This window comes from Leucoraja erinacea, chromosome 32 (genome assembly GCF_028641065.1).
Source record: "Leucoraja erinacea ecotype New England chromosome 32, Leri_hhj_1, whole genome shotgun sequence".
NCBI classification, from domain to species: Eukaryota; Metazoa; Chordata; class Chondrichthyes; order Rajiformes; family Rajidae; genus Leucoraja; species Leucoraja erinaceus.
In genome coordinates, this window is record NC_073408.1 from 5,092,303 (window position 1) to 5,105,712 (window position 13,410).

The following is a 13,410-nucleotide window of genomic DNA, read 5'->3' on the forward strand; positions in this document are numbered from 1 at the left end:
GCCTTGACATTAGAGGCAGTCACTCTCTCATCACCCTTGTTATTGGTTCTTTTGACCCTGGCTGAGCATGAATGAGTTTGTTGTTTGATGACTAGGTGCTGCTTGATAGCACGATCCAAGAGAGCTCCCACCACTGAGACAAGACTGTCATAATGAACTGGATTAGACTTGTCCTGCTTTGGGAACAGGACATAGCTGGGCAGTTTTCCACCTTGTCAGGTAGTGTTGTTATTGTTCTGGAGCACAGCCCGCTGACATTCATAATTCCAAATATTTAAAATCTGCTGTTGAAAGAAATTCAATCTCAGTTCTTACTAACCGACCCATTGTCCAGACACTATGTATAAAGTTCCTAACACTTCAGTGAGAGGAATTTGACCTATGAAGTGGTGAATCTATGGAATTCATTGTCACAGACGGCTGTGGAAGCCAAAGCGGAGATTGACAGATTCTAGATTAGTACGGGTATCAAAGGTTATGGGGAGAAGGCAGGAGAATGGGATTGAGAGGGAAATATAAATCTGCCATGATTGAATGGTGGACTAGACTTGATGGGCCAAATGGGCTAATTCTACCCCAGTTCTTATGAATCCTCATCAAAACCTGCATGTTATGATGTAATATTACATTTCTCAAGTCAAGTCAAGTTTATTCGTCACATACACATACGAGATGTGCAGTGAAATGAAAAACGAATTGTTAAATTTATTTTTCTATTTCTATTGTTAAAAGGTCTACTAAACTATTATTTCCCCCAAGTTGCACGTTTGTAAGAGTGCAGTTATTGTCACAAAGCTGCCGTGTAACTGAAAACTATGTTTCTATGTTTCTAAAACATGCTTGTATTTAGCACAGCACTAAGATACGGGCAAAATTAACATGCTATGAATGTTAATGATCTTTCACACTGAATTTACTGACAATTGTCACTGTAAATACCCTTATTGAACAGCCCCCTTATTTTACTGCTTGTCGAGTGATGCTTTGTGAAGTGCCATATATTCTCACACAAAAGGTGCTCTAAAAATGTAAGTCACAGGTTTTCCATTTAACCTGCTTTTTGGTAAAAAATCAAAAATGATTTATGTGTGGATAATTTATTTTTACTCTGCAGATGACATTAATATTGCTGCGATCATTGGTGGTGTTCTCATTGTAGTTCTTGTTCTACTGATTATAAGCATAGTCATCAGGCTTGCTTACAAACGTGGATACTTTGCAAGTAAGAGAACAGCTTAATTATATATTAAAATAACCATGTTTTGAAACACATTTTGATTGAAGACAGACAGGAAAAGAGTCATTTGCTGCAATGTTTTATCCTGTGTCTAAAAAAGAACAGGAAATGGGAGTGGTGCAACCATTGCGATCTCTCGAGTCTTTGCTGCTCGATAAGATCTTTGACTGAAGATTGACCTCCAATGCCATTTTCCTGCTTGATCCTGTTTCTGAGGTTTGAAAATATTCCAATCTCAGCCTTGAATTCACATAATGATTCAACGTCCAGGGTTCTCTGGGGTAGAGAATTCCAAGTTTATATACTTTCCAGAGAAATTCCTCTTCTCGGTCCGTGGCCAACTCCTTATCTTGCGACTATATCTCCTCGAAAGAGTAGGGCGAGGCAATGTAGACCAAATACACCAATCTCTGACAACTGGTCATCTCCGTCTCCATCAAATCTGCAACAGTCTATCAACTGGCATCTACTACCAACCCACCAATACCTTGACAACACCTCTACCACCCTGCAAGGACTCTCAATATCTCCGTCTCCATCAAATCTGCTCCCAAGATGAGATTTTCCACTCTAGGACATACTAGGAAGGTCCCAACCTGATGCGTCACATGTGAATTTCCTCCAGCACTTGCAGTGCCTTGTCTCCAATCTCCCAATGGAACTGATTTGAGATGTTAATCACTTCTCTCCCTCCAGATATGTCCTGATCTGCTTGGTATTGAGGCAGCTTGTTTTTTACTACTGATTTCTAGCAATAGCAGTTTTTTGCCTTGGCTTCCTTTTTATGTTTAATTTTTTCCCTGCATACCTTACTATTCAGCTGGTATTCCTTTAAAATCATTTACCTAACAAATGTCATGCACCTGTTTTAGTTCATTCTATTTTTTTCCCCATTCCTACTTGTGCCTGGTAAAATCTAGCAACTGGTGTGGAGGGAAAAGTTTGTTCTTTTCAGCAAAATGGGACAGTACTAGAAACATGTTTGCATCATAGTTCATTAAACAAAAACTTCTAATGTCACTTTGTTTAATACAGGTGGCAGCGGTGAGAGCTGCTGCCTCAGTCCCACAGCTCATCCATTGTTTCCATGTCCAAAATACCACTTGTTAGTTAATGAAATGGCTATTGTGAATAGCCTCTGTGGCAAGAAAATGATTGAGGGTTTGGGGAGGTGGGGTTTAAAGTAGAAGGGTGCAAGAAGAATTGGATTAGTGTTGCATTACTGTTGATGGGTGTTTTGTGCTGAGCTCAAGTCCATTTCTGTAACGTGTGTGCCTCTACCTGTCTGTTGTGTGTCACTTTGCTCAGTTCTGTAATTCACTCGTCTTTCTCCTTCCCCAGAGAAACAGCCTGCAAACAGGTAAGAATTGCTTATTCTAGCATTTAGTTTCTAACCTGTCTAATGTGAGAGTTTTGACATCTTAAGATGTGGGATAGGAACAAGGTATAAACATATTTGTGCAATCCAGGATAGACATTTGATCAAGCCAGCACTAGGAACATGTAGCTCTTTAAATTAGCTATGACAGCCCTACCCATTCCACAAAGTTCTACAAAAATCTTGCTCCTTCAACTGTCCAGTTCCTTTTGCATTTCTCAATTTTAACATTCAAACAAACAGCAACTCGGGGAAGTGATATCAAAGTGGGAATGTGACTGTGCTGGAGACCCACATAACTCATGGTGGAAAGGGCATGGAAACCAGTCCTGTGCCCCAGCCTGTCTGTTCTGGCCATTTTAAACCCCCTTCTCCAGGACTCCGAATTCTCTGCCTGTCCACTGTGCGATGAAGTCTTGTGCTCATTTATAAAGTGACCCTGCTTGCAAGCCCAGCCACCCAGTGCCGGGAGAGTGTTTCGCTATATCCTGGTACACGTGCCTATTAACCCAACGCCAACAGTATCTTGGCTCTGCCAACATTCACCAGAGGAATATTCATTCCCACAGTTTTCCGACACAGAAACTGTTCTGGGATGTTTTAGATTGATGAGCAGTTGTGGACTGGAAACGTTAACTATTTATTTTCTCCACCGATATTGCTATGGGTACTCCACCGATTCTGTGCTTTTTGTATTTAATCCATAGTTCCTGTAATCACAATAGTTTGTTTAAGGGTAGGGGCAGATATTGGGAAATGGAACACCCATAGGCCATTATTTTCCAATTATTGACATTAGCAAATGGAAATTTATACTTCATTAGGGGTGCAGTCATGGGTACTTTTTCTCATCAACATGACATGAATGGGAGTTTTTACAAAACGATCACTGTGGCAAAACAATTGTGATTTAATGTTCTGAAAAATTAAATCTGATTATTATTAATTAGATAATGTAAATGTATATACCAGTCACCTTTGTATATAATTTAAGTGAAACATGCAGGCATTCAGTCATTCAGGCTTCAACGCTGTGTACCAAACATTTGTTTCAGATACGAGGCCTCCTCAAAAGCAGAGAGTGTTGATTATGTCAGATCAAGTCCTGAAGCTGAGGTAAGAATGATTCCACAGATAAAACCTATATACTGATAATTTTTGTAAGTGTATAATGCATTTAATGTTGTGATATGTAGGTTCTGTTGCTGCAAGGGGGCTGTGATCTGGCACAAAGAGGAACTCTGTTGATTACATTTAGATTCAGCCGTTTTACACATTTTTTAAATAAGGCTCCACTTTATACCAAGTCTAAGTGACACAGCTTGGAAACAGGCCCTTCGGCCCACCAGCTCTACGCGGACCAGCAATCCCCATACACTAGCACTATCCTACACACGAGGAACAATTTACAATCTTTCACCAAATCCAATGAACCAAAAAATCTGCACGTCTTTGGAGTGTGGGAGGAAACCAGGTTTCTGCTGGGTTAGAAAATCTAACGCTAACCTGAAATCTGACCTAATCTCCTGCTGTGCCACCATGCCACCCATATCTGTGGAAGACTGTCTTTGCATCTGCCTTTCTCACTTATGCTCATCTATATAATATGTTCCTTCTCTTCATTACAGGGAGACTTTCGACACAAATCTTCCTTTGTTATCTGAAGAGATGAAGAAAATGAAGATGGTTGAAAAATCTCATTCACCAGTGGTTTGAGTTCCTTTATGTATTTATCTTACATGTTCATAGATTTGTAAAGAAGTTAATACCAGAGACTTGTGATATGAAATTATCTTTTGCCAAAGCTGTTAACCAATCTTTTGCTATTAAATAAAGACTTTTTATTCTCAAATGTCCATTCTGATGCTACATGTAGTCAGTTCTGCAAAAACCGAGCCCTCACTCCTAATCACAAGCCCTCCAATCAACTACAACTGGAAAAAATGGTTTAAGTTTTACTTATCATTGTTTTTTGGGCACTATCACTAGACTCAAATTAGAAGGGGGGCCCAGCGGTAGAGTTGCTGCTTTACAACAAATGCAGTGCTGGAGATTCGGGCTCGATCCCGACTACGGGCGCTGTCTGTACGGAGTTTGTACGTTCTCCCCGTGACCTGTGTGGGTTTTCTCCGACATCTTCGGTTTCCTCCCACACTCCAAAGACGTACAGGTTTGTAGGTTAATTGGCTTGGTAAATGTAAAGATTGTCCCTAGTGTGTGTAGATAATGTTAGTGTGCGGGGATCGCTGGTCGGCGCAGACCTGGTGGGCCTGTTTCTCTAAACTAAACTGAAAAGAGCTATACCCAAACACTAGGTTCTGAAAAACAATTTGCAGTTTTTTGTAAAACTACTGAATCTGACTTGCTTGCGGAGAAGTGATAAGCTTTTCCACTGAGATATTAGTTCCTATTGCTTTGAATTTTCAATAAATACTGCAGATATTAGGTAAAGCTATAAATCTGAAGGGAACGGAGTAGAACTCATTAATCTGAAGCTTCTGTACTTATTACAACATTTGAAAAGACATTCTCATTTTTGAGAATAGACACAGGCACTGGGCAGGCAGATTTCTAAGAATCTTTGGCTTGTTGCAGTGCATATTTCATGTTCATTATGTAAATGTCATTAATAGTCAACTGTTTAGTTTTACAAGCTGTTAGCATTTCAGTCTTGGGAAAAAAATAACATTTTGCTACTCCTGTTTGGAATGTAAGGCTCTTCCCATCATTAATTCCTCCAGCAGGATCATTAAGGAGTTAAATTCAAAAATGCACACACATTTTGCAATTTATAAATATTTAGAAATTTGTTTAGAATGTTTTTACTTTTTCAATGGCCACGATAGTTTTATACTACTAAAACATGCAATCATTATAGTGCCTTTTGTAACGAGTTTCCTGTATTTTCTAACTCAACAGATACGTTCCAAATAGAGTTCACACTGCCACCCAGCTTTGTGTCATTTGCAAATTTGCTAATGTTACTTTTAATTCCTTCATCTAAATCATTTATATATATATATATTGTAAATAGCTGCGGTCTCAGCACCGAGCCTTGTGACACCCCATTAGTTACTGCCTGTCATTCTGAAAGGGACCCGTTAATCCCTACTCTTTGGTTCCCGTCTGCCAACCAATTTTCTATCCATGTCAGTACCATGTGCTCTAATTTTGCTCACAAATCTCCTGTGTGTAACAAAGGCTTTCTGAAAGTTTAGGTACACCACATCCACTGGCTCTCCCATGTCCATTGTACTCGTTACATCCTCAAAACATTCCAGAAGATTTGTCAAGCATGATTTCCGTTTCATGGCATGACGGAGAATACAGAGGTGGCATTGAACAGGTTCATATTTTAGAAACACTCGTTAAATTACCTAAAGATTTATTTCTGCAATTCACCCTAGATTTTAGGTGGAGGAAAAAAATGCAGCATTTTACACAAGGTCTGTTCTAGAGTTAATAATGTAGATATTTATTTTATTGTAATCTAATAGCTGATTTATAAAATAAGGGTTTGTGACAGTGCTCTATGAAATAGGAAGCCATACATCTCATGTAAGTCCCTGGGGATAATCCATAAGGGTCATTTATCCTTTAACCTGTGACAGGATATGCAACTCATCCCCTGGACAGCTCAAGTCCAACTTTCATGCAACTGAGCAACAATCTCAGTTAAATTCAAAGTAAACGCACATTTGAAGAAAGTTGTCCAAACGTTGGAATGGTGCCCTGTGCCTGAACAAGAGCACACTGCATGTGTAACTGAGATCATTGAACCACCTACATTATTGTTTGCAACAATAGTATAGAGAGCATTGATTTCATCAGTGCTAAAAATTAATACGTGGACATAAATGAAAATCCAAGCAGATGGACTAAATTGAGCTAACTGACAAAGTACACTCAAACACCAATACTCTGACTGCGTCACTAATGAGAGAGGAAATCAGCACATTTCCTGTGGCTAAATCAAATGTATTTAATGCTAAATTCGGATATAGCAGTGGGAGGCCATGGGGTAATTATGAGATTGAATATTTTAGTAAATATAGTTTAAATTTAGAAACCGTATTGCAATAAGTTGTGAATAGAGGGCTGAGCCAGCTTTAGGCAAGTTATTCAGTTAGTCAAATATTGCATTTTTCAACAGGAAATCCCAACATTATAATTTTACAGTAATTTGTACTCTAATAAACCATCTACTTGATTCTGGTTTCTGTATTCATTGAAACTTCCGCATGCAATTTCCTTGTTCTGAAAAATGTAATCAGCTATGGCCTGACTTTGAGAAACTAAATTGACACACACACAGACAAAGTAATTGGGAGTGGGCCACTGCCATTTAAGAAGCTCCTGGTTGATCTGACTGTGATTATCTCCCCACAATTGCATCCCCCCCCCCCCCTTGCTTTTCAATCCCCATGGTCCAAAACTGCAACCCCCTGCACCAGCTCCTCAGCCACACATTCATACATCCCACCTTCCTATTCTGACTCTCACTTAAATGAGGCACTAAGTAATCCAGTGCTTATTCTCCTTGAGGTTCTGCTTTAGTCCTAACTCTCAATGCAGGATCTCATCCTTTTCTACACAAGTCCCTGGTACCTATATGTGCAACAACCTCTGTCTACTCACCCTCCCCCTTAAAATATTTCTGCAGCTGCTCCTTGACTGGCGTCCAAGAGGCAAGCAACATGCCACCCTGGCATTGCCTTTTGAGGCTCCTCATATTCCTCCTGTTTGTTCCTTGAACTCTCATGTCTCCATATCGCTATTCCGGCTGTGCATCAGAACCAGTCGCAGTCCCACCAACCTGGCTGCTGCTGCTGCTGCTGCTTTGAGAGGCCATTTCTTCCCTCTCTTCCCCCAACAGTACGCATGTAATTGAGGGTAGTGGTCATGGGGCCTCCATCACTCTTTGCCTGCCACAAATACCACTGGCATTTTACATCCAGGTGGAAATTTACATCATCCTACATCTGCTGAATATAAATAGAAAATGTAATTCTACCTCAGGTATACTTACCCACAATCACACCTCCACCCTCCCTCTTACAACAGTCTAAGGCTTATGCTTCTTTCCAAATAAAATGTATTATTAAAATCTATCCACACAAGTTAAAGACTTTTCAGACTTAGCTCACAGCTTAGCCCAGTCTGAACTTTTCACGAGATGATTGGGCAGTCAATGGCAAATCTGCCCACCCGTTGCAGCCAACTGCTTGATTCACATCAAACATGAACCAGTGTTGTCAGTCGTGTGGCTGAAACGCTGCAAGCTGTTGTCCTTTTAGAGGTGGGGACAAAAGGCAATAGAGGATCACAAAGCAGCATCACAACGCAATAACACAGGGAAATGCAAATTGTGGACCTTTGAAAACAAGGCTGAAGAGGTTTGCTTCATCAACATATTTCTGTGTTCTGTTTGTAGTACTCAAATGAACCTTTGTCTAAATCACAACCTGCTGCCGCTTTTACTTTGTACTAATAACAAGCAGAAACAGACTGAATGGCTCCTGCAGATTGGAGAGCAGGCAATGTTTTCTTGCTCAAGTACAACAGGAACTTGTTCATTATTTGCTTCAATCATTTCTTACATCCAATTACAGCCTTGGCTTTCACATTATCATTATGCAGCTTTATTAGGAAGCTTTATAAAAGCCAATGGACTGGCTTTAGCCACATACACCCAGCTTTGCTCCTGTTTACAGCCAGGCCACAAAACAGGGGCATCCTGCACGATACTACAATGTTATTACTAATGAACAAGTCAAGAAGAGATCTCAACTCAAAAATGCACTGCCACTTTATGCAAAAGCTCTTTGAGTCACAATCAAAGCAGTGATATGTTCACTTTAAACACAGTAATTCCCACTGCTAAGATAATCAATGCTACGATATTCAAGCTGCTAATGTGTGGCCCCTAATTCATAACATGTAGCAATATTGATTAAAATAATCTAGTATTCAAACTGTCAAGCCAGAAAAATTATATTAGTCAAATATACAACAGGGCTATAAATATGACTTTCCACTAAACTAAAAACAAAACCCATGAAATTTGTCACAGCAAAAATAAAATATTTGTAGTCTGTTGTATAGTTGTGAGAAATGGCAAAGTTCTCTGCCGAAATTCTGAGTGCAAAAGGAAGAAACATCGAAAAGCACTGACAGTAAAATACAAAATGCAAATTTCTGCTTCAGTTTGAACTCTTTAGTTTTTCTTCTGAGATCTAGTTCTGCCTTGGAATGGGTTTGTTTTATTGGCAGCTGGCGATTCCACCTTCCACTGTCGCGGCTGAGGTACCCTGTGGGAACAGGTAACAGATTAGTGCATTTTGAAATCTAATCTGACAAAAACAGCAGCACTGTTGCCACTGAATTGTAGCGATCTGGAGCCCATACAGTCCATCTCCTCCAGCTGCCTCCAAAGAGAACAAAGCCAACAACCCCTTTGTGTAGGAAGGAACCGCAGATGCTGAAGATGGACACAAAAAGCTGGAGTAACTCTGCAGGACAGGCAGCATCTCTGGAGAGAAGGAGGAATGGGTGGCGTTTCGGGTCGAGACCCTTCACACATGGAACGATCTGTTCTCAGTTTTTAATCTCATCCCCTCTGACCTCCTATTTTCCAATACGCAATACGTCAACAATCTGCTTCCTTGTTCTTGCTCCACAGCCCACGTATTATACTCTATAATACCTATTCAATTCCCCTTTGAAAAGCACGAACATAGAACAGCACAGCACAGGCCCATCAGCCCATAATGTCCATAATGTTGAACTAAGATAAAACTAATTCTCATCTGCCCGCCCTGCGATAGAGAAATTCTGACCATATATGCCTCACTAAAAGGTCACACCTCAGCCTCCTACATTTGCAATATCCAGTGCAGAAACAAGGAAATGCAGATGCTCAAAAATAACACAAAATGCTGGAATAACTCAGTGGGTCAGGCAACATCTCTGCATCATCCCGGTGAGTTATTCCAGCATTTTGTGTTTGTTTTAAACATAGCCAATGCCATTTTCACCACCATATGTTAGCACTTTCAGTTTCTGCCACTTTCACACATAGATGCAAGCCCTTTTTTTCTTTTAAAGCCGTTCCGTTTAAAGTCTAAAATGTGTTTGTGCAGGAAACTCAAGGCCTGCTCAGGTATAAACTTCAAACAACATGCAATCCCAACTAGAGGTTGAGAACTTTCAAATCTCTTCCTCGCCGATGTAACCATTGCTGTGAAGATAATCTCATAAACATATATGGTTGGGGATGTAACATCAAGTAAAAGCACTGGGAATCTCAAATCACAGATAGCTTTATTATAGTGCAACTTGGACAAAGAAATGATCCGAGCCACTTGGCTTCACCTGACAACATAACGTTTCTCAAAACACACTCCCACACGTATAGTCAGGTCTCTCTGTCAGACTTTCACTTCATTCTCCCAAGATGAATCTCATCACTCACTGCCTGCTTGCCGGCCATGCTGTTTATCCGACTTACAAACTTTACACAATTTAACCTATATTCCACATTCACCAGTACATATTTTATAATGGCACTTGTGCCAGGACTGAACATAACTCTCAAAGGAATAAATGATTTAACCCACTGTATCTGGCATCAGAAGTATTTCAAAATGTGAACAAGGTCTTTGGAAAATCTATTATTAGAAAGTAACCATGCGGAGTGGCATTTCTCTGGCTAGTCTCAAATATATCATAGGTAGACAAAAGTGCTGGAGAAATTCAGCGGGTGCAGCAGCATCTATGGAGCGAAGGAAATAGGCAACGTTTCGGGCCGAAACGTTGCCTATTTCCTTCGCTCCATAGATGCTGCTGCACCCGCTGAATTTCTCCAGCACTTTTGTCTACCTTCGATTCTCCAGCATCTGCAGTTCCTTCTTAAACTCAAATACATCATCATGATTTGAATGTAGGCACAAAGAACTGCAGTTGCTGGTTTACAAAGAAAAGACACAGAGTGTTGGAGTAACTCAGAGGGTCAGGCAGCAGCTCACTCCAGAGATGCTGCCTGACCTGTCGAGTTACCCCAGCACTTTGTGCTTATTTATCATGATTTCTATCATGTCTGATGTCAAAGATCAAATATATTTGTAGGTTACTTACGGTTTATCTGGGGACATCAGACACAATAAGTTATTTTGTTCCTTTGACCGTTCATGACCTGTTGGTGATAAATAGACGATTAGATAATTCAAATAATTTAGTTTGCTTAGTCACAAGTCAAGTCAAGTCACATTTATTTATATAGCACATTTAAAAAACAACTCTCGTTGGCCAAAGTGCTTTACATTTGTAATAAGAATAGTATAAACAAACAAACTACATACATATAGCCCTCGCTCAGTGGACGTCAGGAAAGGCTTGGGAGTATAGATAAGTTTTTAGTCTTGACTTAAAGGAGTCAATGGAGGGGGCAGTTCTGATGGGAAGGGGGATGCTGTTCCACAGTCTAGGAGCTGCAACCGCAAAGGCGCGGACACCCCTGAGCTTATGCCTAGACCGCGGGATATTCAGTAGTCCCAAGTCGGCCGATCTGAGGGACCTGGAGGTGGAGTGCTGGGTGAGAAGACTTTTAATGTAGGAGGGGGAAAGCCCATTGAGGGCATTGTAGACATAGAGGAGGGTATACTTGAAATGTATACGGAACCGCACAGGGAGCCAGTGGAGAGAGGCCAGGATCGGGGTGATGTGCTTAGTCAGTGGAATCATACAAGAAATGTTTTAAAATCATTCAACTTGCTGTAATGAATGAGTTCATACTAGCAGTGACTAAATTAACGTATTGAGCAGATTGAATGAAATGCAAATGCATCTGAGAGATATACACTGATATATTCAGCCTATGGTTGTGAGCATCTGTCCTTATGTTGTAAACTTCAGTTAAGCTGCCGACACATCAAGTGATCATTCCATCTGGCAGTAAAGAAGAACAATTTAAGGTGAAGGGGAAAAGATTTAACTGAGGGGTAACTTTTTTATACAAAGGTTGGTGGGTGTTTAGTTTGTACCCACCCGTGTAGCAGTGGCAGACCTGCCTGCCAGAATACTGGTCCCCTGCCTGTTAAGGTGCAACCTGTCCCTTTTGTACAATTCACCCTTAGTGCGAGTGGATGATCGATAGTCTATGTGGAATCTATGGGCTGAAGGGCCCGATTCCACACTACATCTCTAAAACTATCAATGTCTTTTGATTTTGTATTCCAAAATCAAGATCCTCCCTCAGCCTCTTCAAGCTAAGTAAAGAAAGCTCATAACTAAGATGCTCCACGCCAGCAACATTCTGCTGAATGCCTGCTATATCTTCCCCAGTAGATGATGTCCATTTTACAGCATGGCAACTAGCACTGCACGCAGTAGCATTATCTCCCAGCTTTTATATACTTTGCCTCATTCAGTATCTAGTCATGCTATGCTGCCATCTACAGGACCAGTGGATTTCTGCAAACTTATTATTCACATCATCTACATTCACACGTAATTCATGAAACAAACAGTAAGGGTCCCAGCAGGGAAGGTTGGGGGTACAACTGGTCTCAGGCTTCCAATGACTAAACAGCTGTCTCCTCTTGGGTTTCATTGGCAATCTGGGATGCCAAGCAATGTCTAAAGGGCCTGTCCTACTTGGCCGTCATTTGCCCGTCACGCAGATGGTGCACAAAGATTTTGTACATCACAAAATCCTGCAACGCCGCACGCATCACTGCCCATGTCATCGTGCACCACGTGCGTGTCACGTGCGTGTCATGACGCGTCAATTACTCGCAAATGACAGCCAAGTGGGACAGGCCCTTAACTCTACTCTAAAGCAAAGCCAGCCTTTCCGGTTCATGCTTCTAATATTTTCTGAGCATTCTCCTTTAGGAGTCATTTGTATTCATGCTTGGCAAGATATAATCGCCTTCTTTGTACCCAACAGTACCCAACTACCCCAGCCATACAATTTATATACTGACAGAAATGTTTTCCAATGCCGACAAAACATTTAACTGCTAATTATTTTGTTTTTGCATGGGATGTAATGCGAGTAGCGATGCCAACTTTTATTGTCCATTTGTAATTGATGCTGAACTGAGGAGGCAGTTTAGTTTAAAGATACATTGCGGAAACAGGCCCTTCGGCTTTGGAGTGTGGGAGGAAACTTGAGCTGACGGAGCAACCCACGCAGGTGCAAACTCCGTACAGACAGCACCCGTAGTCAGGATCAAACCCGGGTCTCTGGCGCTGCGAGGCAGCAACTCTACCGCTGCGCCACCGTGCCGCCTCAGGGTCAATCACCTTGATGGCTTTGAAGACGCATGTTGGTCAATGCAGGGCGAGCATGGTGGATGTCGTTCCCTGCCTGATACTGGCGAGCAGATGCCTCACCAGCCACCTCACATCCACAGAAGTCATTCTCAAACACGAGACATACACTGGAGGGAACCACCAAGGAAGTCCCTCTTACCCAATTTGTATTAAAGAGTTATTAAATCAAACAACTCCACATTGCAATTGGAAAACGGCAAATTACAAAAGGAGCGGAAAAAAAATGTGCAAGTTTACACGTTAACACACAGTGAAGCACATTGCAACTTACCGTTTTCAGCTGTTGGGGTTTGAGTTACACTGATGTAGCTGACTCCTGCACCAAAGGTCACATTGCCAATTGTTCCTGAAAGGAAAACAGATCAATTAAAAGTTACATAAATATTGTAGTTATTCAAGAGTGTTTAATTATCATATGTACTGAAACGGAACAATGCAATTCTTACATGCTGTAGCA

At 41.0% G+C, this 13,410-nt stretch overlaps 2 protein-coding genes across 3 annotated transcripts in view; one reads left to right on the forward strand and one right to left on the reverse strand.

Annotated features, from left to right (window-relative positions):
* jam3b (junctional adhesion molecule 3b) overlaps positions 1-4,465 on the forward strand; it is a 39,419-nt gene extending 34,954 nt beyond the window's left edge. For both annotated transcript variants that reach the window (XM_055660621.1, XM_055660622.1), the window contains exons 7-10: positions 1,115-1,222; positions 2,579-2,597; positions 3,671-3,731; positions 4,244-4,465. In XM_055660621.1, coding sequence (XP_055516596.1) covers positions 1,115-1,222; positions 2,579-2,597; positions 3,671-3,731; positions 4,244-4,279 — 224 coding nt within the window. In that variant the 3' untranslated portion in view covers positions 4,280-4,465. The remainder of the gene's footprint in view (positions 1-1,114; positions 1,223-2,578; positions 2,598-3,670; positions 3,732-4,243) is intronic.
* Positions 4,466-8,233: 3,768 nt separating this feature from the next.
* The window catches only part of ncapd3 (non-SMC condensin II complex, subunit D3), a 50,354-nt gene continuing 45,177 nt past the window's right edge, over positions 8,234-13,410 (reverse strand). Inside the window, exons 33-35 of the mRNA XM_055660620.1 lie at positions 13,225-13,299; positions 10,752-10,809; positions 8,234-8,926 (exon numbers count right to left, since the gene is read on the reverse strand). Of these exons, the coding sequence (XP_055516595.1) occupies positions 8,833-8,926; positions 10,752-10,809; positions 13,225-13,299 (227 nt within the window). The 3' untranslated portion in view covers positions 8,234-8,832. The remainder of the gene's footprint in view (positions 8,927-10,751; positions 10,810-13,224; positions 13,300-13,410) is intronic.